The 26660-nt window shown below is 48.6% G+C and overlaps 1 protein-coding gene across 4 annotated transcripts in view; it reads right to left on the bottom strand.

Annotated features, from left to right (window-relative positions):
* Positions 1 to 12997: 12997 nt before the first annotated feature.
* The window catches only part of osbpl8 (oxysterol binding protein-like 8), a 61520-nt gene continuing 47857 nt past the window's right edge, over positions 12998 to 26660 (bottom strand). For 2 of the 4 annotated variants that reach the window (XM_047022776.1, XM_047022778.1), the window contains 19 exons: positions 26498 to 26578; positions 25738 to 25839; positions 25333 to 25536; positions 24244 to 24328; positions 23833 to 23992; positions 22924 to 23149; positions 21718 to 21902; positions 21399 to 21480; positions 21162 to 21260; positions 20836 to 20932; positions 20535 to 20633; positions 20113 to 20210; positions 19878 to 19967; positions 19023 to 19159; positions 18461 to 18646; positions 17942 to 18095; positions 17104 to 17209; positions 14785 to 14890; positions 12998 to 14668 (listed from right to left, as the gene is read on the bottom strand). In XM_047022776.1, the coding sequence (XP_046878732.1) occupies positions 14536 to 14668; positions 14785 to 14890; positions 17104 to 17209; positions 17942 to 18095; positions 18461 to 18646; positions 19023 to 19159; positions 19878 to 19967; positions 20113 to 20210; positions 20535 to 20633; positions 20836 to 20932; positions 21162 to 21260; positions 21399 to 21480; positions 21718 to 21902; positions 22924 to 23149; positions 23833 to 23992; positions 24244 to 24328; positions 25333 to 25536; positions 25738 to 25839; positions 26498 to 26578 (2430 nt within the window). In that variant the 3' untranslated portion in view covers positions 12998 to 14535. The remainder of the gene's footprint in view (positions 14669 to 14784; positions 14891 to 17103; positions 17210 to 17941; positions 18096 to 18460; positions 18647 to 19022; positions 19160 to 19877; positions 19968 to 20112; positions 20211 to 20534; positions 20634 to 20835; positions 20933 to 21161; positions 21261 to 21398; positions 21481 to 21717; positions 21903 to 22923; positions 23150 to 23832; positions 23993 to 24243; positions 24329 to 25332; positions 25537 to 25737; positions 25840 to 26497; positions 26579 to 26660) is intronic. The other 2 variants (XM_047022777.1, XM_047022779.1) reach the window with 1 other exon arrangement.

Below are 26660 nucleotides of genomic sequence, written 5' to 3'. Positions count from 1 at the left end.
GCTTCTAGACTTGAGAGACAGGCCTTAAGGCCAACTGGCTGCACTTGCACTGTGCGGGGGAAAGCCCTGACATCTATCAGATTGAAAATAGGTGTACAGAGCCTTCACAGACTCGACTTATTACTGACTCACCTTAATGGGGCCTTTAAACATGACAGTAATATGGAAATGAGGTCGGGCTTCAGATTATTTGGCTCTGAGGCATCTGAGTCTGAGTCAAGAAATTATTCTAGAAGCGAGATTCAGCTTTTAAAAAGGAAAACTGCTGTCAAACTTTATATAAAAATATAGTTTGGGCTCTCAAATGACCTCCCGAGAGAGAAGCAAAGGGTGATGTTATTGCTCATGTTTAATCACCTGCATTAACAGTGCTGACAGATGCTACCCTCATGGCAACAAGGTCCCTTCCCATCCAGATATTAGCCAATAAGAGCTCTTTGGCAAAGCACCAGAAGAGACTCGATCACTGATGCAGTCGAGTAAAATGATCATTTTCACTTTTCAGCTGCCATCTGTCTCTGTCGTCAGCCAGAACAAAGCCAAATTGAGACAGTCATAGGTTAAACATTCTTTACAATATGGGGAATAATTCGAGAGCAGCTTCAAATGACTGCTGTAGACAAGATTGGCACGACCAAAGCTTTTGAAATAGACCTGTACTGTACTGTATACGGAAGGTTGCGCTATCTGTGGTGTGGCGTGAGACAATGCCTGTGCCTTGACAGTACAAATATCACTGTGGGCCGGGGGTCATAACAGGAACACACTACATATACGCATAGATGTGCCTCCGACAAGCCACAATCTGTACCACTACCTAGATCCCTGCCGCTCTGTTTCGGGGCCTGCTGTTTCTATACCCACACCACCCTTAGCTGAGGAGACCTCAAACTCATGACTGAACAACTTACAGACGGCAGTAAGAAGAGATGACATATAGACAGGAGGAAAGGCTTAAATATTGATGACAGCCAGAAGCTCCTCTTAACCCTTTGCGGGTGCTCCTGCATCCTACTTTCCCTCAGCTCCCCTCGGCTGAAAGGCGAGTGTGATGACACGTCTCTTTGTCGGGTGAGCGAGCACACAGCGGGAGGAACGGGAGGAAGGAGAGAGGCGAGGGATCTGATTGGGTTTCATCGCCTGCAAACTGCGTTAGCTCTAGAGGGTACACCGTCAGTTCAACAGACACAGAGAAGAGAGGACAGAAAGAAAGAGTGTTTTGTGCTTTTTATCTCCCTGGTAACACTAGAGCAGGGCAATTATTGTTGTTTTTGTTTTGTTTTTATTTCAGAAAAGAATCTGCTTAATATTTCATTGTGATGTATAATTTACAGTTTGGCACAAGATTATACACAGACCCTTTCTCTCTTTCTTTCTTTTATCAATTACATAAAATGATCTCCCATAAACGTTAAACCTTATAATTGTTTGGACTTACAGTAATAGGAATTCTTATGACATTACAGTACATCTGAAGGACGATAATAGCAAAAAAATCAACAATAGTCTATAGTACAACAACATAGATTGAGTTGTGTAGTTGAATGCTGTTGTCTCTGTTGCGACGTGGCTTTGTTGACAATCTGTGAAGAACATAATCCACGGCTCACAGAGGATTTGAGGCTTGTGTTTTTTGATTTGCTGTGCTTGGTAAAGATATGAAGGAGAAGTGGTCACTTTACAATGTGGCATGTAAACACACTTCCCAAATCTGACCACCAAAATACAGTATTTTACAACACATTTCCGATCCTTGAACGTCTGTTGTACTTTCTATGTGGACAGGATAAAAGCAACTGCTTGATGAACAAAATGTAAATGCAATTGCATGTCAAACGAGCCGATGTGTATGGGAGACTGCTATCTGTTGTGGAATATAATACGTTACAGTTAACAGACACCAAGACAAGTAATCGGTTTGTTTTTCTGGTCTCCCCATATGGCCACTCCTTCTTGTTCCTTCTGTGGGAGAGCTGGGTACCGGGGAAAGCTGCCAAGAACGTCATGGTGGGGTACTGTATGCGTGAGCTCAGAACGTTCTAGGAACCATCACAGCAGACAGCCTTTCATTCAGGTGAGACACAAATACACACTCATACACAAACACACACACACACAAACACAGGAGAGGAGAGAAGAGAAGAGGAGGGGAGTCCTGAGTAGAAGAAACAGACATCATGGAGCCTGTTCTTTCCTGCTGCGAAAGGCGCGATAAATACTTAACTAGGCTGCAGCACATGACTTAAACCCATTACATAAGCCTATGTGGAAAAGGGTTTGGAAGGCAGACATGGTTGTGACTTGAGGATCTGGAGGGGACACAGAGGGGAGCAGGTGTGGAGGAATATTGAAACACACACAATTACACCATCCCCAAAAACACAGATTGTCATGTTACATCTGGTAACAGAATAGCTCACCAAGATTCCCTCCGCAGCTTATCTGCTTTTGACTGAGAGATCAGAAGACAGATTAAGAGAGAGAGGAAGATAGTGGAAGAAACCGAGACACAGAAAGATAAAGACCGAAAGAGGGACAGACAGAGAGAGGCGAGAGACAGAAAAAGAGAGACAGAGACAGAAAAAGAGAGAAAGGGACAGAGAGAGTGTAATCTTAGTAAGAATAGGACATCCTCGACATTAAAAGTAATCCTCTGCCAGTTTTGACAGCTTTTTAAAATAGAAACTTAACAGCTGCTGATGAAAAAGGTTGCTGTTCTATAGTTCCTTTTATAGTGACAGTTCTGGCATGATACTTCATGCTGTGAAAAGAAATAGACATGTTTGTCCGCTCCCCGGTGTCAACCCACAAACCAGCTTCAAATCCAATTAAATGAAACCACAAAACAGAAACTTAAAAGAAGAATCTTTTTTAGATGAAACGTACAACATGTCCAAGAAAAAGCAGAAGCAAATAAAGCATGGCAGCCCAGCTGGATGACGATTTCTGGTAAAGTCTACAGAATGACATGCATCCATCTGGAACCTTCTGCAGGCTCTCTTCTCCTCTCATCTCCCTTCCTCTCCTTCTACCCGCCGCCCCCCCCCCCCCCAGACACTCAGCCTCATCCGTCCATCACACCTCTGCCAGCTTCCTGTCAGAACCCCCCTGGTTCACTCTTTCCGATACTGGATCCAGGCCTGAGCTGTGTCAATGTGTTGCCCATGCATAGGGATCCTCTCCTGGATCCTTATCTTGGGGCACCCTTGCTGATGTGGTGGAACAACCAGAGACACACACACAATCTGCTAAGATGGGATAAGATGCTTAAGAGGAGGACACATGCAGCATAATAAAAACGTATTGTAATACGAATGTAAAATGTAAATAGTAAGATTGATTTAGATGAAAAGATGATTAGAGGTTTCAAACATATGCTTGGTTATAGTATTTGTAATCAGTAGTAGTACAGAGGAATCCTCCAGGGGATTGAAAGCGAGCTCTGAGGTGGTACAGATTGGATTAAAACTGTTAAAAACAAACAACAGCATGTCATCTCCTGATTGGAGTGAATTTAATTCATTTTGTTCTGAAATCAAAACTACCAGCAAAACAAACCCAATGGCTTTCCAACGGCAGAAACTGGAAATATAGGAGAGAGGAAGCATGAAAGAGTCTCTAAGATTTGCAGTTCTGAGGGTTTCAGTGGGGCTCCTTTAGGCTGCCTGCGATTGTCACGGCCTATTTCCTGAGCCCTTCACGAATTAATTACCCAATAACAACAGAACATCAAGCTCATCCATATGTAGCCGCTTTACACATCAGCACATCAAGATACAGTCACCGAATACAATTATGAGAGCTCTTTGTATACTCAGTATGGCTTTCATTTACATTCAGAAGCAATAGAAGCCTTTTAAGGACTTTGAAAAGCAAAGCAATCAAGATCACTAGAGATGAACACAAAATTGAGTCTCTAAGTGGTAATGAACTCAAATGTCCTTTTAATGAGTCATGTTAGATAAAAGATTACACTTCTCTGGTGTTTCTACTCAGGGGACAAGTTAGAGAGGAGAAGGAGGAGAGGTGGAGGAGGAGGACAGAAGAGAGGAGAGGAGAAGGAGGAGAAGTACAGAGAGGAGAGGATGGAGAGGAGGATGAGGAGGAGGAGGAGAAGGAGAGAAAGAGGGGAGAAGGAGAAGGAAAAGGAAGGGGGAAAGAATACAAGCTGATATACTAGCTAATCTGAGGGGTTGCTAAGCGAGGTTACTGAAGTATGCCAGCCACAGACACAAAGACACACTACTGACCATGCAGCATGCCAAGTGTGTTGCTTCAGTATACGTGTGAAATATAACCTTTGTGCAACATCTTGTGCAACTGCACACTGTTTCCCTGTCCCTGTTAATGACCTAACATAGTTCGAAAGGGAAGTTCCCTTTTTTTTTCCCGAGATGACCAGATGTAAAATATGCCCCTCCTACTTAAAAATGCACAACACCTTCCTTACATCCTGATTCAGAAAACAGGTTGTGGCCAATACATGTCAGTCCTGCTCTAAAGGCCACTGTTGTTGAGCTTTCATCAGTGTGTCAGTCTGAGCCACCAGCCTTCGAAGGCAGAGAAGCATCTAGAGCATTCTGCTTCTGTACTGAGCTCCTCTAGTGAAACACTGCAGCATAGTGAATAGCTGCAGCATAGAGCTACTCTAGTGAAGAGCTGCAGTATAGAGCTACTCTAGTGAAGAGCTGCAGCATAGAGCTACTCTATTGAATAGCTGCAGCATAGAGCTACTCTAGTGAAGAGCTGCAGTATAGAGCGACTCTAGTGAAGAGCTGCAGTACAGAGCTACTCTAGTGAAGAGCTGCAGTATAGAGCTACTCTAGTGAAGAGCTGCAGTATAGAGCTACTCCAGTGAAGAGCTGCAGTACAGAGCTACTCTAGTGAAGAGCTGCAGTATAGAGCTACTCTAGTGAAGAGCTGCAGTACAGAGCTACTCTAGTAAAAATTGTCATTAGAGAGCTACGCTAGTGAAAAGCTCACCCAGGGAAAGGTTCTGATGATAAATGCTTCTTCTGGAGTCACCCCCGATTCCCACTCAGCCCTGCTGTGCTAGTGCTCAGTGGGTCGACTCAGTCTCCTCCAATGATCTCACCACACTTCCTTCCTCAATCTAAAGCCACCCCCCCCCCCCCCCCCCCCCCCCCCTTGGAGAGAGAGGACTAATGGTGTGGGTGTCTGGTGTACTCAGACCAGCACCAGAGCTGCAGTGTGAGGCAGACAAAGGAAAAGCCCTTTCGGAGTGAGTGAATTATGATGAAGGGGCAGAGAACAGAAGGTCATAAGGACAGCATGGGAGAGATAGGGTATAAAAGACAGAGCAAGAGAAAGCTAGGTAGAGAGTCAGAGAAAGACAAAGAGATCGCTGAATCACCAGGTGGGTGATGGATTATCTCGTCACATGTTGCCAGCCAACCTTTCAGGACCTGAGGGACACACTTGATCGATGGTGGAGGGGGGGGGGAGCAGGCTGGGGGGGAGACTGTCACAGAGTGGGGATGGTCAGGAAATCAATGGCTGGATGAAACCATGCACAGAGTCAGTGAAGTTGAACCTTCAGTGATCTTAGGTCAATTTCAGGTTTGTAAACAGGATTCGAGGAGACTAAGATGTGTTGATGTGTTAAATCTTCAACTGAAGGTCGATTTAGAATGGAATGTCTTTATTTTATTGTCTGTGCGACCCAAAGCTAGAATACAAATAATATATCACACAGGCTCGTGAATCCATCTTACCCCAGAATGAGAACTCGCCGAGATGTGCTGCAATGAAACCGATCCGGCATTCTGGATCTATTGATTGTCCTGGACTCTCACACCCGCACCATCTCCCTCACTGCTGGTTGTGTTTGTACAGATGAGCTAGTACATGATGGAACCTAAGAATGGACACCAGTCTATATTAACATGATAATAAATGCTTGCATGGTTTAGTATTGGGAAGAAATGCTCGTCTTGCCTTGATGAAAATTAGTAGCATTGCATAATAAACCTTGTTCAAGCACAGTTGCAGACCTGAAACTGACAGTTAGCTGTCAAGTATTCCATTTGTAGCAGTTCCTGTACTGACATAGAGGAGAGGAGTGTGTGAGAGATAGAGAGAGCAGGTGAGGGAGAGATGAAGAGAATGAGTTAGGGAGAGATGAGGAGAATGAGTGAGGGAGAGAGGAACTGCCGGGAAGAGCTGAAGGGGTATCCACCGGTCTTCCCCAAAGCCATGCTAAAAATAGCAGAACCCAGCATTTTAATTAAGCTCTGACAAAACATGCCAGCCTCCAGGCGAGGAATTACTCCCAAAACTGTAGACAGAGGAGGATGGAGGCGAATGAAAGGAAGAGGAAGAGAAATAGAAAGACAGACGTAGAAAGAGAAAAGTAGAGAGAGACAGACAGACAGTCAGAGAGAAAAAGGAGAAGGAGATTCACTGATTTGACTGATCAGAGCCAGATGTTGTAGGGCCCACAAGGTATAGAGGAAATAAACAAGACAGTGATGGAGCCAGAATGGGATATATGAAGAAATGTAGTGACTGTATAGTGGTTGTGTGGATGGCCCCAGCCTCAGCTCCAACATCAGCCTCACCCTCAGCCCCAACCCTAGCCCTAGCCCCCATCCCAAGCCCCAACACCTCAGAGCCTTGGCCTCGTCCCCTGGTCCGGTGCATTGAATGCCCGGTGCATGTGTGTGAGTGGTGAGCAGGACGCGGCAGGGCAGAGAGAATAGGAGGGTAATGCCCTGCTAATCCTGCTCTGAATGAGAGCATTGCTGCAGCAATTCTTTTATGCGCCGGTGATTCCACAGGGGGATAAATACACTGCTGAGCCAGCTCCCTCCTCCCCCTCCAACCCCCCCCCCCCCTCCACCCAACCCGTCCACCCCTCCGACACCAGCGCTACCACGCTAGTTGCAAACGTTGCGGATTACCCCTCTGTTTTATGTTGGCTAAGGGCATTCCTCTGTCCCCCTCGCTCCGCTCCATCCGGGGGAGGGAGGGGGACACCCCTCCCATCAAATGAGCATTTTTTTCAGGATCAGATAAAAGGCGAAGCCGTGTGAGGGGGAGAATGGGGGTGCGCTGTCATTTGACCAATAGCATTTTCGAATCAGATAAAGAAAGTGGGTCCGTGTGTGTATGCTGTATATATCTGCATGTGTGTGTGTGTGTGAGAGAGAGCGATGCCGCATCCCAATGTGCAGTCCTAGAACACAGCACTGTCTCATGTTCCCTTCTGTTGAAAAGCGAGTGTTCGCTGATGCCCACATCTGGAAGGGCACAGAGCGAGGCACCAGAGCGAGACACAGAGCGAGGCACAGAGCGAGGCAGGGCAGAGAGCGAGGCACAGAGCGAGACACAGAGCGAGGCACAGAGCGAGGCAGGGCAGAGAGCGAGGCACAGAGCGAGGCACAGAGCGAGACACAGAGCGAGGCACAGAGCGAGGCAGGGCAGAGAGCGAGGCACAGAGCGAGGCACAGAGCGAGGCACAGAGCGAGGCAGGGCAGAGAGCGAGGCATCAGAGCGAGGCATCAGATGCGGCTGCCTGCAGAGAGCCAGGATGTTGGCGAGGAGGGTGTGATGCTGGGAACAGGAGGAGGGAGGAGGAGAGGAGAGGGGGAGGGAAGGAGGGAGGGAGAGTATGGGGAGAGAGGAGGAGAGGAGAGGAGGAGGGAGAGAGAGAAGATGGGGAGAGAGGAGAAGGGAAGGGAGAAAGAGAGAAGATGTGGAGGGAGGAGGGGAGAAGAGGGGTATGGAGAAAAAGAGATGAGGAGGGAGGAAGAGAGAAGAGGGGGGGAGGGAGGAGTATATTGCATAATAAGCACGGCATCACAAGGTGTTTCCCTTATCCTTCACATGCTCTACTTTCCTCCTGCTGCCCCCTATTCCTTCATCCTTCCCTTCCCCTGTGTTTCTACACTCCATGTAGTTCAAATGGAGTATGGCATTGTAATAAAAAGACAGACAGACCGACAGGCACGCAAAGAGACAGAAAAACAGACAGACAAGCAGGCAAACAGACAGGCAAGCAGATAGACACAGACAGGCAGACTGGCAGACAGGCAGACAGACAGGCAGACAGGCAGAAATACAGACTGACAGACAGACAGGCAGGCAGGCAGGCAGGCAGGCAGGCAGGGATGGGTAGCTTAGCAACAGTGACAGGGCTGGCCAGGAGAGAGACAATATGCCTAATATGGACATTTGGATGGTGAAGGCAGAAGAGGAGAGCTGATAATGAATCAACATCTACCCACTGATGTGTTGGGACAAAGGGGATGCTGGGACAATGAGAAAGCTTGTTCTATCATGCAAAACCTCCAGTACGTGGCACAGACAATTTGGGAACATTAGAATGCACCATCTTTAGCACTGTGGCTACAACAGCATTTGAAATATCGATTTGCTTAGTGAGAGTTAAGCGGGCAATGACTAAGAATGAAGAATTAGGTTAGCATGATTTAAATTAAAAGAACAGGTACATCCATTCTATTCTATCCTACTCTATATGCATGACACAAGCTCAGCTAGACCACTTTTTGAATCCTGATCACACTTTCCACTGTCTCCCTTTCTCCACCAGGAAGGAGGTCGAGTAAGAGCAGACAATTAAAATGCCGTCTTGTCTTCTTTCATCTTGGTTCTGGGGGAGACGAAGGGGACGGCTAAGGGTGGGAGGCCGGTGTGTGTGTGTGTGTGTGGGGGGGGGGAGTTCACACAAGCCCAGCTCCTTCTGGATCAAAGACAGAGAGATTGTAACCCACATGATTCTTCACACCTTACGTCTTGACCATCATAATGGGATTGGAACTGTCAGCTTTGAGATTTTATATAGTTGTATGCTCATAAGACTCAATACACCGAATACGGAGGCTTGTTTGGTTTTAAACTTGTAATGAACCAAATAACCTGTGATGAGATGCAGAATCCTCTGAGCCACAGTAAAGGTATATGGTAGTATTTGTACTGTGACATCACTTCCTGTGACGTAACTTGGTGGTCACTATTAAACCCAAACAGGACGTCTTGATGAGCTGATGACGTCGCATAGCCCCGAGCAGTCTGATGTCAGGTGACTGTTGCCTTGGTGACTAACAGGTTGAGGCTGACAGCTGAGTCACTGTGGGATTCCATGAGAGGAAGGAAGAAAGGGAGGGTGCTCCAAACTCCAAGTATTGTAATACCACTCCATTTGTTTTCTCCGCTTCAAAGACAGGAGTGCACGGGACACTGTGTATGTGTGTGTGTGTTTGTGTACGTGTGTGTGTATGTGTGTGTGTGTGAGCGACAGGTGGCAGGGAAGAGTGCTGAGCCCTCCGGAGTGAGGGGCGCTGCCGTCCCAGCATGCACCAGCAGACAGAAGGATTAAGTCATAATAAACAACTCCAGCTGTTCTGTACTCAGCAGAAACACCACGTCATCACCACCACGGACAGACTGGCAGTCTGAAGCAGCCAGCCAGCCAGCTATCCAGCCAGACATCTTACCAGACAACCAGCCAGACATCCAGCCAGAAATCCTACCAGCCAGACAGCCAGACATCATACGAATGTGAACATTTCACAACATCACAACATCAGTGTGATTGTGATTCAATAACAAAGTGTGAACGTAGTGTGTTACATGGTGTTAATCTTTGCGTTCCCATACCAGCGACTTCATCAAACGGGGGCAGCATAAGAAGTGAGCCGCAGTGATTGGAGCGTGGTGCAGCTGCTGTGAGTGGCAGCATGGGGCTGCCCTCCAAGTCCTCACATCCCCACATCTGGCCCATCCGGCCCGTCCTCCACTGGTCGCCTTCCAGAACAGAGCATCAGCCTGGCAGCCCAGCTCTAATCATGCAAAAGCCAACATAAACTGTGTCTTTGTTTATGTAAATCATCTATTTACAGTACTATCCAACAGCCATTCGTGATCAAAAAAACTCCCGCCCCCAAAAGATAAAGATAAACGGAGACAAAGGATATTGTGTCTTAGATGGATAATGATGGCCTTTGCATTTACATGAATGACTGTAGCAGTGAGGTAGCAAGTAAGTAAGTAAATATTATTTATAAAGCACATTAACACAGCAGAGGCTGACGGAGGTGCCGAACAAAAGCATGAGAAAAAGAATCATAGAAAAAACACCATAAAATACATAGTAAAAACAAAATACAGTCAATAACAATAAAACAAGTAACATCACAACTCAAAAGGTAGTGGGAAACGCTAGAGCATATAAGCGTGTTTTGAGTTTGGTCGGGATGTGAACAAGATCCAATGGCTACACTCCCCACTTCAGACACATTCAGCAGGGAGGGTTGAACTAATAACAGGCCCTGCTGCTTAGGAGGGCCGTTGAAGAAGGCACTCCACGCTCTCACCAGAAAGCTGCTTTTACACAGCCTGGCACAGCCCAGCTTCTCTTAACAGGAGTTGAGGCCAGAATGAATGAACCATCCAGTATACACTTTATGGCCTAATGCATGTGGACACCCCCATTAAGGAGAAGGTCCTTTTCCTGTTCCAGCACGACTGTGCCCCAGTGCACAAAGCGGGGTTGATAAAGACACGGTTTGACGAGGTTGGCATGGAGGAATGGAAGAGGCCTGCACAGAGCCCTGACCTCAACCCCACTGAACACCTTTGGGATGGACCAGAACGACGTCTGAAAGCCTTCCCATCAAACACCAGTGCCTGACATCACAAATGCTCTCAAGGCTGAATGGCCACCGATTCCCACGGACCCGCCCCAACAGGACAGCCATCCCAGAAGATAGATAGATACTTTGTCCCCGTGGGGAAACATCCCCTTCCTTGTCACACCTTGCGACAGAGTAGCTGGGCCAGACCAGCTGGACATCCTGTTGAGTATTATTTGCATTACTTGTTTAACAACATAATGTCTTGTGGGACAAATTAAAATATTGATCTATTTTTTGTGAATGGAGGGAGGTCATAATGTCACCCAGATGGCAGCATTTCAAACGAAGAGACCAAGGAGGGGCTCCCGTCACCCACAGTGTCGTTTGCCTTATTCATCATTCTGTCTCTGGGCATGCATTCCATGCTTGGTACCGGAATCCTAAACAGTTTGCTGGCTGTTGTTCTCATTCTTCTATAAACAGTTTGCTGGCTGTTGTCATTGTTCTTCTATAAACAGTTCGCCGGCTGTTGTTATCGCATTTTTTTCTGTGCCTCTGTAGCCTTTGTAACCTTCGATATGAGCACCTTAAAGAATGAGAGTGGTGCCTGTCATGTCCAACAAGCTCCCAGAGGGGCGCTGGTCAGCTGTCCAGATACTTTCGGTCATGAAGTGTTGTCGGATCACACGCGCAGTCATATTGCAGCACTGAGATGGGGGTTATCAAGGCTGCGACACCTGTAAGGATTAGTGGAAGATGAGCTAACCCCCAGCCCAGTCACCTCTCCCCAGTCACCTCTCCCCAGTCACCTCTCCCCAGTCACCTCTCCCCAGTCACCTCTCCCCAGTCACCTCACCCTGCATCGACAGGCTGCACTTTACAGTTTGCGCTACTGTTGTTAGATGGCCGCCACACACACACACAAACACACACATCCCTGAGAAAGCTCACAGACGACCAACACTGATTCAGAGGGAGAGTGTAAAGAGAGTGTCAATACGAAAGACAAAGGATTGCAGAGCGAGCAGAAGATTTGATATCAGGGGCTTTTGTGTCATATGAGAGGGACTGGATCGTTCTGTTCCGTGTCCTTGACCCGACTCCCTGCCTCCTCCCCCCTATGTGCCCTTGGCCATGTAAAAGGAGCCAGGGGACGAGTTCCAACAGTGTTGGTTTGCCTCCTCTCCTTGTCACCTTCTATAGGCCGAGGTAATGATGACATGAATACACTTCTCTGGTCACGATGGATAGAAGACGAGAGACGGGCAGAACGAAGACAATCTAGTCGGAGGTTCCAGACCACGTCCACGATTTGAGGACGGGCTTTCCCTTCACCACACATTAGGGGTCACATGGTCGTCACAGACAGGTGTGTGTGCCTCATAGCCTTGATGACTGGCCTCTCAATCCTGGATTATTATGGTTTCAGGAAGTCAGAATGATGGTTAAATAATACAGTGCTGCAACTCTCATGTTTAGAGATGCTAGTCAGTGCTGTTCTATGGAAAGGCTGTATGACCCGAGAGAGCCCCCTGGTGAGGACAGAGGCATGGTGCAAGTCTGACTGCATGACTGAGGTGAGATGGAAAGATAATCGTAGGCCAACACAGAGCCAGCAAAAGTATACCTGCTGCAGTTCCTATGGTCCTCCATGAGTTTAAAGTAGTTTCAATAATTAGATTCCCCAGGCATGACAAGAGGGAATGTAATTTGTTTTATTTGGTGATATGTTACATGTAACAACAAAACTTCCACCAGGAAGTCATTTTATGTCATACAAATAAATACCTGCGGTACAAGAAGAGTGAGAAGTGGGTTTGATATGAAAACCAGGTCAAGGAAAATCCTTCCTGTGCAACCGCAATAACAACAGGGAACAGAACTGCTACAGCATAATCATGTGTGTATCTGCACTGAAAAAAAGGAAAACAACAAAAAAACGAAACAATCAGTTATTCTAGAAGCAAAATTGTGCCACATAGAAAACATAAAACACAATTAATTTTCTGTATATTACAGCAACATGACGACAACAAGCGGATACACGGGTTGTTCCCTTGGTTTTAGTGCCTCGGTGAAGATAGAGTGAGAGAGGAAGTGAGAAAGAGAACAGAGAGTGAGAGAAAGAGAAAAAAAGAGAAGGATGGAGGGATGAATCGGAGGGAGAGAGAAAAGAAAGTCTCCTCTCTCTCCTCAGTGGCAGGAGTCAGCTTCCGGAAAACTTGCAGCGACAACGCTCACGGGGGGGAGGGGCCGGGGAGGGGAGCCAATCAGGACACTTCTCTAAGGCGTCATATGGCACGTCCACTCCAAACACTGATTATGCCCGCTTTCCCCCCCTCCCCTTACAAACCTACCCCATCCCACCAACCCCCCCCCCCCCCAACCCTAGACCCGCCCCCTCCCCCGCTCAGAAAGGCACTGTAGTATTTCATGACCACATTCTAACTTCTGTCTTTTATATTTTCTGCTAAGATGAGAGTGACGAGGCGGTGATGATGATACACACGTACGCACGCGCTCACGCACGCACGCACGCGCTCACGCTGCCCACATACAGAAGACACACAGGTCAATGGGTGTTTGAGACTGGCTAGCACGCACAGCAGTGGAAGTGTGTGGGGGTCTCATGGAATAAGACACAACTGCTAGCAGTGACACAGTCCCATTACTATTTACACTGGGCAAGGACTGCCATTCTACTCTACACACCGTGTTTGGCTGGCCTAACTTCTGGATGTCTAACTAATATTCTGCTTTGTCGACAATGGTGAGAATAGCAACTCTAAAAGTACACGTCCTCCTCCCTCCCACCATACTACTAAGTGTTTGACTAGTTTTCATAGTAACGTTAAGACAGCATAGCGTAATAGTCAACAGAACGTTCCTCGTACCTTACATGCTAATCAGATATAGTTCATGTCAAGCATCTATGTTTTTACATTGTCCTTGTATGCAAAATATGAGAGGAGTCTTTCCTTTGAAAATTAAGAATGAAGAATTCAGGAAATGATTCTCTTAACTTTCTTTCTTTGTTACAGTTTGCCTTCCTTTATTTGTTTCCCGGTCTTGTTTTGCCGTCCAATTGAGAAATTCAAGCCATTTCAAAAGAATTCAGAAAAGTCACATATATTTGGACCACTTCAACGTGTTTTTTTCCCCCCTGCTCCCTTTTTCCAAGTCAAAGCCTACTCACAAAAAGGACACACCAAACAAAGAGGGGAAAAGAAAAACATCTTCATAAAAATAATGATAATAAAATAAAACATGTTTTTCATGACTCTTCATGATTTCGGTGTAACACATTCCCTGTGTGTGGGGAGCTGTAGGAGGGTGGGGGAGAAAGCCTTCTCAAAGGTGACACGCAGCTCTGTTCTCTCACTAAAATGGCCTCCACCATCCCGGCGCTCACGCCCCAAGCTTTTCATACTCCATAGGATGGGAAAAGGTTGAAGACGATATGCCACACTCCTCTTTTCAAGCCATGACCACCTCGCCCCAGTCGCCTTTTTGAAAAATATGGATCCGACAGTTGTCCGTGGTGACAGCGAGCGAATAAAAAATAAATAGACTTTAAAAACAGTGTTCATGTGTCGCGTCTTCCTCTGGAGGGCTTGTGTTCTGGACGTGTGTGGTTGCGGCCCATCGTTTAGGATGTTCATCAGAGAAGAGAGACTTTTTAGGGGTGAGGGGGGGTCGGGGGTCGTGTTTGGGGGGTTTTGGAGGCAGGTCAAGTCCCTGACTCCTTGGTCTGTAGACCCCCCCCACAGAGTCCTGGAGAGTCCCTGACTCCTTGGTCTGTAGACCCCCCCTGCAGAGTCCTGGAGTTGGACGAGTGTGTGTGTGTGTTTGTGTGACTCTCTCTCTGTCTGTGTCTGTCTGTCTCCCTCTCCGAGGGCTCTGGCTGCTGCGGCTGCTACTTGAAGAGGAGGTTGATGAAGACCTGCACGAAGATGAGGAAGATGATGATGGCGTAGTCTCTCTGCTGGAGGAAGCCTCCCTCAGAGGCCGCCTGGCCCGCCGCTCGGCTACGCAGCACACTGATGCTCCTGAGGGAGGACACACACACACACACACACACGGTTATTTTGTTCATGAACATTCATGTCATACACACCACTTAGGTCATACACACACACACACACGCTCGCTCGGTCCCACCCACCTGTTAATGTCCTCCTGTGTTTGTTTTATAGAATCAATGGCACTTTGAAGTTCACTGAGGTCCGTTCCTTTCTTCCTTAAGCGGCTGGTGTGCTTGCTCTTGTGTCCTGAAAGGCAGGAGCAGCACCGGGGTCAGCAGAGGCAGGACGTGTCTACAACGCCATGCGTCACCTCTGAACCAGCCCAACATTGGCACATGCTAACACACGCTAACACAGGCTAACACAGGCTAACACAGGCTAACACATGCTAACACAGGCTAACACATGCTAACACATGCTAACACACGCTAACACACGCTAGCGGGGGGGGAGGTTATGCCTGCCTTGAGGTTGGTGTGTGGGTATATGATGTGAGCTAAGGAAGTGTACTAGTGAAGTGTGTGAGTGTGTGTGTGTGTGTGTGTGTGAGAGATTGGTTACATTGCTGGAACCATCTTTGGCCAGGGTGCCTATGCTGAGAAGTTTGCTAAAATGTAGACTGTGTGTGTCTGTATGTATGTATGTATGTATGTATGTATGTATGTATGTATGTATGTATGTATGTATGTATGTATGTATGTATGTACAGTGCCCTCCAAAAGTATTGGAACAGTGAGGCGAATTCCTTTATTTTTGCTGTAGACTGAAAACATTTGGGCTTGACATCAAATAATGAACGTGAGACCAGAGATCAACGTTTCAGCTTTTATTTCCAGGTATTTACATCAGGATCTGATGCACAACTAAGAAAATATCACATTTTGTTTGAATCCACCCATTTGTCATGTGAGCAAAAGTATTGGAACAGATATACTTAAAACATATTTAAGTGAATAAGACTTAATATTTAGTTGCAAATCCTTTGCTTTCAATAACTGCAGCAAGTCTGTGACCCATTGACGTCACCAAACTTTTGCATTCTTCCTTTTTGATGCTTTCCCAGGCTTTCACTGCAGCCTCTTTCAGTTGTTGTTTGTTTTGTGGGGTTCCTCCCTTCAGTCTCCTCTTAAGCAGGTAAAATGCATGCTCTATAGGGTTTAAGTCTGGAGATTGACTTGGCCAGTCTAATACCTTCCATTTCTTGCCCCTGATGAACTCCTTTGTTGTTTTGGCAGTGTGTTTTGGGTCGTTATCTTGCTGCATGATGAAGGCTCTGCCAATCAGTTTGGTTGCATCTTTCCTTAAATTGGCAGACAAAATGTTTCTGTAGACTTCCGAGTTCATTTTGCTGCTGCCATCATGTGTTACATCCTCAATGAAGATTAATGAGCCCGTCCTAGAAGAAGCCATGCAAGCCCAAGCCATGACATTACCTCCACCGTGTTTCACAGATGAGCTTGTGTGTTTGGGATCATGAGCAGTTCCTTTCTTTCTCCAAACTTTAGCCTTTCCATCACTTTGGTAAAAGTTAATCTTTGTCTCATCAGTCCATAAAACTTTGTCCAAGAATTTTTGAGGTTCATCTCTGTACTTTTTGGCATATTCCAGCCTGGCCTTCCTATTCTTCTTGCTAATGAGTGGTTTGCATCTTCTGGTGTAGCCCTTGTACTTTTGTTCATGAAGTCTTCTGCGAACAGTAGATAGTGATACCTTCACTCCTGCCATCTGGAGGTTGTTGCTGATCTCACTAACAGTTGTTTTAGGGTCTTTCTTTACAGCTCTCACAATGTTTCTGTCATCAACTGCTGATGTTTTCCTTGGTCTACCTGTTCGACGTCTGTTACTTAGTACACCAGTAGTTTTCTTCTTCTTCAGGACATTCCAAATGGTTGTACTGGCTATGGCCAATGTTTCTGCAATGGCTCTGATTGATTTTCCATCTTCTCTAAGACTCACAATTGCTTGTTTTTCACCCAAAGACAGCGCTCCGGTTTTCATGTTGTTTTCACCTCTGAATACAGTCTGCATAGACAAAACCTATCTTACCCAATCTGAACCTGAGTGTAGACATTCAGTGGTATTTATTGATTGAATAATGTATGTAATAGGACACACCTGGGCAACAAAACACACCTGTCAGTCATATGTTCCAATACTTTTGCTCACGTGACAAATGGGTGGGTTCGAACAAAAAGGTGATATTTTCTAATTTGTGCATCAGATCCTGATGTAAATACCTGGAAATAAAAGCTGAAACGTTGATCTCTGGTTTCACATTCATCGTTTGATGTCAAGCCCAAATGTTTTCAGTCTACAGCAAAAATAAAGGAATTGGCCTCACTGTTCCAATACTTTTGGAGGGCACTGTATGTATGTATGTATGTATGTATGTATGTATGTATGTATGTATGTATGTATGTATGTATGGCTTCTGCATAGTATGTGTGCGTGTGTCTTACGTTCGCTGCCAGAGGAGTCTTGGCGGTCGGGCTCAGGAGAGGAGCAGCCGCTCTCAGGGCTCTTCAGCTTGTCGCTCTGCTTGTGCTTTCTCTTTGGCCCCGTCACCTAGGCAACCAGACAGACACACAAACACACACACATGAAGACGGAGCCAAAGACACCAGACACCAAATCAATGTGACACACACACACACACACACACATACACACACACACACACTATCATCACTCCATCTGGTAGAAAAAACTATCATACGGCTTTAACAGAAGTGACTTAATGCGTACGTTTTAAAATCAGGTATGCTAACAAGTAGGAGAGCATAGGTTAACAATGAAACACTTAAATCTAACTAACAAAGGCTGACAAAAATGTGATCAGCTGTGATGCATGCCAGAGTGATAATTGACCACATTCAGACACACCCGCACCCACACACACACTAACTGACATTGTGCAACTGAATACTGTACAGTTTATAGCATGTAGAGCGCAGAGCAACTGAAAAACAAAGTAGCCTTTAAATATGAGGGCAACAAAACCAGCAACAAAAACATGACAAAGTGGTCCATGTGACAACGCCGGAGAAACAGACGACATGGAGGGTGCAGTGGGCGGCGCCCACACGGAAGCAGCCAATCACAGGCGATGGCGGTGTGTGTACTGTTGGGTGAATGGTTGGGGCAGAGAGCGCAGGCAGCAAACGGACGGGCAGTGATAAGAACTGAAGAAGCGGCAACGTGGAGAAAACCACAAAAAAAAGAAAAAAAGAAAAAAGGTCTTTGCTGCGAACAGGGCCGTAGGCGTGAGGGTGACGGCGGGTCAGGTGGTCGACCTACCTGGCACTTGCAATTGTCCCTCCGCGGCCCCTGGTTACTGAGACTAATAACACTGGCAGAACGTACCATAGGGGTGCGGTGGCGAACCTTAGTCTGGATCCAGCCGTCTTTCTCAAACTGAATCATATCGTTCAGAGGATCCCACGGGCGGGTGCTGCAAGATGGGGGGGTGGGGGGGGGGGGGGGGGGGGGGTGAAAAGAGAGAGGGGAGGGATGGAGAGAAATGGAAAGAGAGAGAGAGAAAAAGAGATGGGGAATCAGGACACCAGTGGGTGATGTTGTGACCAAGTCCATCCACTAGAGGTCACAAGGCTCCAGTAGTCCATGCCGAGCTGCTGGACACAGTGCCAGGGGATGTCCACATTGCAACAGATGAAGTTCAGACACTCAGTTTGACCTGTCAATCCTGCCCACCCACACCTCACCCACACCCAGCAACATCTAACCCAGCCCCAGCCCAGGGCTCAGCCCCAGCCCCAGCATGCCACCCATGGAGGCCTCCAGAAGGGGGCGACTCACTCGGCATAGCGGTAATGCCACTCCCCAGTGACGGAGTCCTGCTCGAACAGAGAGGGGACCCACTCCTCACACTTGGCCTTGCGCTCTCGCGCAGACTTCCTCTGGGCCTCCTCCAGGATGAACTTCTCGTTGGTGGCCTCGGTCTGGTCCTTGTTGTTGATGGCTCGAGTCACATGCTGCCACAGCCTGGCAGAGAGGGGGAGGAGGGGGCAATCACCCAACAGAAGGGACACTAAGGGACACAGTGGATGAACGGTCCAGAAAGAAAGAAAGAGGTTGTTGTGAAAGAGGAGGTTCATGAGCAGCATGACCGAGGCTGGAAGGTACATGTGTAGAGAGCAGCAGATGGTTAACTCTACCTAGATGTTTGGAATCTCTATGCAGACGTGTGGTATCTCTATGGACATGTGTGGTGTCTCTGTAGACGTGTGGTATCTCTATGTACATGTGTGGTATCTCTGTAGACGTGTGGTATCTCTATGTACATGTGTGGTATCTCTGTAGACGTGTGGTATCTCTATGTACATGTGTGGTATCTCTGTAGAGGTGTGCGTTGTGGTACCTCTCAGACTCGTACTCTCCCTGCTCCTCCGGAGGCACGGTGCAGCGAGTCAGCCGGCTCTGCCTCAGGTCGGGGGTGGGGTTCCAGAAGGTGTCCACCACCCCCGTCTTCTTATCGTTGATGAAGATCTCACTGTCCTGGAAGCACACACCACTGTCGTTAGGCAGAGTACTTCACACACAGACACACACACGCAGCAGTCTAATCAGTTTAGACTGAGGCCAAGTGTTCCATCTTACAAACACATATCCACTAACTTAACACACCTATTTGTCAAGTCATTGTTCAGGTATTGAACAGGCAGTGCAGAGCTGACAGCAAATGAGTGAAAGAGCTGTATCAGTATTGACCCGTCCAGGGATGCGAGCCTACACACACACACACACACACACACGCGCACACACACACTGATTGTGATTCTAGTCACAGACTCCCAGAACCAAGCACATCTAGACTGAGAGGTAATTACCCAGAAGACCCTGGTATGGTGTGAGACAGAATAATAATCCAGGAGATTGTTATGTGAGACACATACACACACACACACACACATACACACACACACACACACACACAGTCTGCAGTGAGGCTCGTGCTGGGAGAGAGGACACAGTGATATAGCCGCACACTGCCAGACCCTAAATGAAACCCTGACACACTGTGTGCCCACAGTCTGATCAGCCTCCAGCAGACCTCGCTGCGTACACAACACCTCCTCCACGTAGCACAGCGAGCCTCCTCAGTCCTACAGCTCACCGCCCCACAGCTACACAGCCTCACCAGGCACACGCTCATCCCCATAAGCACATGCAACACGACCGTGCGGGGCCCTCTTTGCTCCCTCGGCTAACTCACCCAGTGTCCCTCCAGCGTGGCCAGGACCTCCTTCCCCAGCTTGATCTTCCCAGAGATCTGGTTCACACTGTCACTGCTGCCCAGGAACGGCTGGAGGTCGGCCAAACAGGTTGTGGTGAGAGAGGCAGAACCAGCACACGTAAAGCACAGCTCAGAACAGGAAGGATACAGGGCGGGAAAACAACGCTAACAGTAACAGAACAGTCATATTAAGTGACTGTCGGGCTGGCTGTACCTTGAGTTTAAACTCCAGCTGGGCGCTGTAACCTGTCTTCTCACAGGTGATGGTCACCTGACCTGCCAGCTCCAGGGTCATGGTGCCATACAGGATACCTGAGAGAGGGAGGGAGAGGGAGGGAGGGAGGGAGGGAGGGAGGGAGGGAGGGAGGGAGGGAGGGAGGGAGGGAGAGAGGGAGGGAGGGAGGGAGAGGGAGGAGAAGGAGGGAGGGAGATAGAGAAAGCTATCACTGTCTGGACCGTCAGCAGAACAGAGACGATACCATCCCTCCAGCTCCAAACCACCCGAGGTGGAGATCACATGGAGGAACGCGACTCTTCTAGAACACCCACGCAGCCGCGTCTGTGTAGCTCCCCCCCGCAGAGGAGCGCAGCAGGACAGCAGGGTGTAGGCTGCATGGGGGAGGTGAGAGGGCGTACCTTTACAGTGGGCGTAGGGCATGTTCATCACGTAGTCCTCGCCCCTGTTGAGGAAGGACAGACGAGCCTCTCCGTCCAGTATGGCTGACAGGGAGTTTCCTGCAGACACACACACGCACGAGGAACGCCTGTCAACATCCCCGACCTGGACACGTGAACAATCAGCTGAGCAGATCCCAGCACTGCACCCATGAAGGTACAGCGTGTTTACACGACCCTGCGATGCTGTTATCACTAGGGAGACATGGTCCTGATAAGGTACCATGAGGCTCTGTCCTGGGTGTTGACGTGTGCGGCGTACCGTAGAACTTGGACTTGGCCAGGATGCTGCCGCTGAGACAGAAGCCGTCCTTCCTGTTGCTGACGTAGAAGGCCGATACCGGGGGATGATGGGACACCTGGGTGGAGACAGCAACAGGAAGTCAGGAGACAGGAAGTCAGGAGACAGGAAGTCAGGAGACAGGAAGTCAGGAGACAGGAAGTCAGGAGACAGGAAGTCAGGAGACAGGAAGTCAGGAGACAGGAAGTCAGGTGACAGGAAGTCAGGTGACAGGAAGTCAGGTGACAGGAACAGGAAGTCAAGAGACATCCACCAGTAGGTCCTGCAGAGGGCGCCAGCAGGCTGACCTGTTCAGAGATGTAGAAGGTCTTGCTGTTGGTCTTACTGTGGAGCCACATGCAGCGGAAAGTCTCGCCGATGATGGGGTTGTACGGCTTCTTTAGTCCCTGTGTTTGGGAGAGGAAGTGTTCAGTGTTCCCGTTTACTGAGGGAGTGACACACTCACACACACACACCTCTCATACACACTGACAGCCTGACCAAGTGTTCAGGAGGAACAGACATGCGGTGGTGTTCCGGTTCACCTTTGGCTTTTTGTAGAACCCCGAGATGTACCACTTCACCACCTTCTTCATCCTGTTGTAGGCGTTCTCCTCAACTGCAGACCTGGAAAACCGAGAGAGGTGGAACATGAGGGGGAGAACGGAAGAACTCAACAAACCTAAAAACACCCAGTGTAAGCAGCCGTGTCTTAGAACTACTCTTCCTTAATTTAATCGATGCGCAAATCCACAACCTGTTCTGTCGTGTGATTGTACTGTCCTGGCAGCCGGTGCTGTCCTCAGAGCCTATTCAGAGAGGAAATCGCCGTAGAGCGTCACCGGGCAGGAAGTTCATACGTACTCTGACAGGAAGTCAGCGTGGAAGTAGTAGTCGGAGAGCTTGTCGAGGAAGGAGCGGGGCTCCAGGATGAAGGTGGGCAGCACCACCTTGGACAGGTCCATGCCCGGCCGCACCTGCTTCAGCAGGGTCCAGATCAGAGACTTGTTCTCCTCCGACACCGTCTCTGTCTGGGACGCCTCGCCAGCCTGGGACACACACACGCACACATGCAACCTTGAGCCTCAACTACAAAACAAGCATCTCAATTCAGTGCCATATGTTTCTGAGGGAAGTCTATGTTCTGTCGCCCCATCAGCTGATGATCTCGTTCCACCCTCCTCCACGCTTCCTGACCTCAGGGAGTAAGGAAGTTAAATAAAGACACGCCAGACTGACACCATCTCACTCCGGCTCTAACACCCTACACCTCCAGAAAGTTCTCTCTGACACTGGGCCCTACCACGGCTATTTCTGGAGGCAGCGCAAAATGATCAATATTTCATGCAGATGTGTACATTATATTAAGACCCTTTTTTTTTAAAAACCTCTGACGCTTCTTCACGACACACATGTTAAACGTGTTTTCTTGCTGGCTTTCACGCTCGTGTGTTCACCCAGCGAGAGGATGTTCTACTTCCCAGAAGCATCTCCACTGCAGTGAGAGTCCTTTCAAGGATGAGCCAAGCAGGCTCGTCTGCTTGGCATTTGTGTGTGTTGACAGACAAGTGTTGTTATGAAGCCGGGCTGGGTGGGGGCTGGGAGGGGAGGTAGGCTCTGTCTTTGTGGATGTTGGGGGGCGATGCTGCCTGAGGAGGGTGTGTGTGTGTGTGTGTGTGTGTGGAGGAGCTATGTTGTGGGGATGAAAGAGGGGCTGTCAGAGGCTTCATTCTAATTGATGATGCACATGGACTTGGTGAGTCACGAATACACCTCTCACACACGCGCATGCACGCAGGCACACAAACACCTCTATCCCCGACATTTAGATTCAAGCTGATCCGATGCCCTTTACTTTTCCAACTCGATTAAAACAAAGATTCACCTGGTATTTATACCGAGTGAGTTCGACCCATTCTAGTCGATTATTATACTCGTCACACGAGCCAATCAGAGCGTGTCTCTTCACGCCTCGCCCCCAAGCTCCTCCTTCGAGCGCAAAAGCAGCCAATAACAATCGCCGACACATGCAGCCTCAGTGCTGTGAGCCAATCGGGGCGTGTCTCTCACCTCTCCCAGCTCCTCGTGAGACTGCTCCAGGTAAGGGGTCTCCCGCAGGGCCTCGTTGGGGTCCAGGTCGATGTACGAGTCGTCCTGGCGCTCCGACGTGTCGCTGTCGCTCTCCTCGCTCTTCTCCAGGCCCTCCGGGTCCGACTCCTCGTGGTCCGGCTCGTTCTCCCGGTCGGACTTGTCCGAGTACAGGTCCGGGTCTTTGAACTGGTCGCTGTCGTTGAACCTGGGGAGGGAGGAGGGCTCGGTGTTTACAGCATGGCACTCGCACCAGAGCCACATCACTGGGTAGTACACCACAGCCTATGGTACTCGTCTTTTCACTTGTCTTGGGAGTCACTTGTGTACAATTTGTGTTTCACTTTTTTGATACACGGCTGTATGACGCAAACTATTTGAGGGGAAAGTACCTGTCAAACCATTGATCAATTCTAATGATCCATCTAGCCATACTACCCATCTAGCTACATCTACAGCCCAGTAACACAGCAAGACCCCCAAACAGTACAGTGCAACATGCAGGCATTGATCAGCTCTGCAGTTGGCCCAGCCAGTCCATAACAGCAGATCTCCTGGGTTGTCTCCTCAGAACATAGTGGTAAGAGCAGCCGGAGAGCTCCCCCAGGGCCTGGACCCCAGAGCATCGCTCCTCCACAACTCAACAAGTTCAAAGCCTCGAGAAGAAAGTTCCCTCTGACTCCATGAGGAGGGAGAACGCCCACCCTCGACCAGTTACACTCTGCTACTCTGTATTCTCCTCACACAGGCTGAGTAGAGGAAGGGAGGGGGGGGAGAGAGTTGATGGGAGAGGCAGAGAGGTGATGGGGTTGGTGGTGGGGGGGCAGACTCCATGGGGGGGGGGGGGGGGGGGGGTGCCATTGACGGAGAGAGCAGGGGGGCCGGACTCACTGGAAGCCCTGCATGTTGTGGGCTCTCAGCAGGCTGTAGAAGTTGATGTGGGAGTGTTCCCCAGAGCTGGCCAGCTCCTCCTTGCCCTCCCGGATCATGGTCCGCTTCAGCAGGCTGGAGCACTTCAGAGCCAGCTCCAGAGCATCCATCCAGCACCGCCCTGGAACACAGGACACCACCTTAGACTCTCACTGATGTGGATCATATGACTGAGGTACGCTGGACACACACACACACACACACACACACACACACACACAGGGACAGGAGAGACACACAGTGACATTCACACAGACACACAAACAAGGACACACAAGGACAGGCAGAAACAGAGGCTTCTGCACCAGGGGAAATGCATCAAGACACGTGAAATGAGAACCCAGGAGAAGCTGCTAGAACGTTGTCTCTTACCATCAGACTCAGAGGCAGCTCGGAAGATGAGGTGGCTGCTGGGTAATGGCTGGGTGATGGAGCCCACGGCTTCCCCTTTGGGACCCTGCTTACACACACACACACACACAGACACACACACACACGTCAGAGCACTCTCACTGATATGCAATATAGCAACAAGACAAGACAGTACACCGTAAGGCCTGTACCTGAGGTAAAGGAGTGTACATGTGCTAACAAAGGTCAACACAGAGAGACAGAAAGAGTCGGATTAAAAGGAAGCTGCCAAACACAAACTTAAAGGTGAACAATTACAACCAAGGTTTATGAGATGAGATGATCTTTACTCGTCCTCCATCAACACATTGCCACTAATCTGATTCTGTTCCTGTGTTGTCCCTCCCATCTGTGAAGAGGCCCTGTGGACCCTGTAAGACTCCTGGTTATAAAATTACAAAGTCATTTTTAGCTCTCTATTTGCTTATTTCTTTTTTTTGAAAGACCACATTTATCTAATGGCATTGCAAGACAACACAATAGGACCCATTGGCTATGTACATTTGGTCGTTCAACAATCTTTTGCAAATGTGTTTTTTGGAGAGCTGAAAGTGACGTTGTCATTTTACAACTGGGTCTTACAGGGTTAGAGGAGAGGACACAAGCTGTGAAAAGGCCCTTTGAGGAAAGGGCTACAGCACGGGACACATGCTCATCCGAACATGGATCAGCTATGAACCGACACGAGATACAGCCCATACTGTGCACAGGACCCGGGGAAGAGATATCCAGACAGGAAGGTTTACAAAAGACAACCACAATCAGTCCCTTAACTGCTCCACAACTCTGCCTCAGACAATCACTCCTTATTGAAAATCCAGTATTCCATTAACCCAGTGGTTCTCCACCCTGGTCCTCAGGGACCCCCGGTCCTGCATGTTTTAGATGTTTCCCTGCTCCAACACACCTGACTGACCAAGACATGCAGGACAGGGGGTCCCTGGAGAACCACTGCATTAACCCATCACTTCCCCCCCCTCTTCATAGCTTCCCTCCCCGGTATAAACCCCGGGCAGGGAGGCCCAGCGGAGCGGCCTGGCCGTCCCGTACCTTGACAGCCCAGATGGACTGCTCCAGGGGGTGGAAGAGCTTGAAGCAGAAGCCGTCCTTCTTGGAGGGCCTCTCGATGAGCTCGCAGGCGTTGAGCAGCACGGTGCCCACCCACTGGCCGTTCTTGTGGGTCTTGTAGATGAGGAGCACGCCCGGCTTGAGCACGCACCACAGCTTGGTCCAGCTCTTCAGCGTGCCCCGGATCTGCGTTTAGAAATGCATACACACAGAAATCATACAAATGACACACCCACAAGGAAGTAGCTGGTTTTATGTTATTCATCGGCCGATCCCCTCACTGGAAGCGTCTGCAGACTAGCGAGGCATGTTCTGAGTTGTTGAATGTTTCAGATCGAAACAGGCCATCCTGGAACCTTAGCACCAAGTAGTTCTTGTTAAACTGACCTTGAGCCAATCGGACATGACGATGACGGAGGGGTCAGTGATGGTGCTGAGCAGCTCCTTGGTGGCTCTCTTCTTCTCCTCCCTGTAGTTCTTCTTCTGCACCTGTAGGCAGCACACAGCTAGGACGTTAGCTCCTGTACAGTACCACTCACAACCCTCCATCTTACTAAGAACCAACCTATTTCCTTGACCTCACCAGACATCTTCCAGAACGTCAATGCCCTCTGAACACCATTATTTTAAAGACAACCTCAATATTAAACTTGTATTTGGAACTTTTGTCACGCCGCATAACTCTAAGTCAGAGACCACATCTAAATGGAGAGGTGTTGAAAATGGCGTCTCTCCCCAGCGGGCTGTGAGACAGAGCCTAATCAGTATTCAGACCGGCCAGACAGCATTCCACACGGCTGCCTTTAAACAGGAACCATAGGCCAAAACACTCATTATATTTGCTGTTCATTTCAGTCGCCACCTCTAAGTGTTGCGGCCAGCCATTTAGCAGTCGTGACTTTCTGGTTGATACATTAGAATGGTTATATTGATCGGGAGAAAACCTTCTCGGTTTAATGGCGAGGCATGATTTCCTTGGGCGGTCGTCACAGCTGCTATTGTGAACTTTACAAATTGCCTTTGGAAATCCAATTGAAGTTTGAGAAACGGGTTGATTTGGTGTATCGTATTGTCCAGCTTCAAGACCTCGTGTTTGAAAACCAAACAGAAGTTTGAAAGCCGTTGCATGGGTGTGTGTGGTCAGTACCTTGAGAGATTCCTTCTTGGTGAGCTTGCTCCCGGAGGCTGACACGTCCTTGTCAGAGCCATTGTACAGCTTGGTCTCTGACTGGGAGGACAGAGAAGAGAGACCTTCAGAGAGACCTTCAGAGAGACCTTCAGAGAGACCTTCAGAGAGACCTTCAGAGAGA

This window comes from Hypomesus transpacificus, chromosome 7 (assembly GCF_021917145.1).
Source record: "Hypomesus transpacificus isolate Combined female chromosome 7, fHypTra1, whole genome shotgun sequence".
Lineage (NCBI taxonomy): Eukaryota > Metazoa > Chordata > Actinopteri > Osmeriformes > Osmeridae > Hypomesus > Hypomesus transpacificus.
The sequence above is the reverse complement of the archived record's forward strand: the minus strand, read 5'-3'. Positions and strand labels throughout refer to the sequence as shown.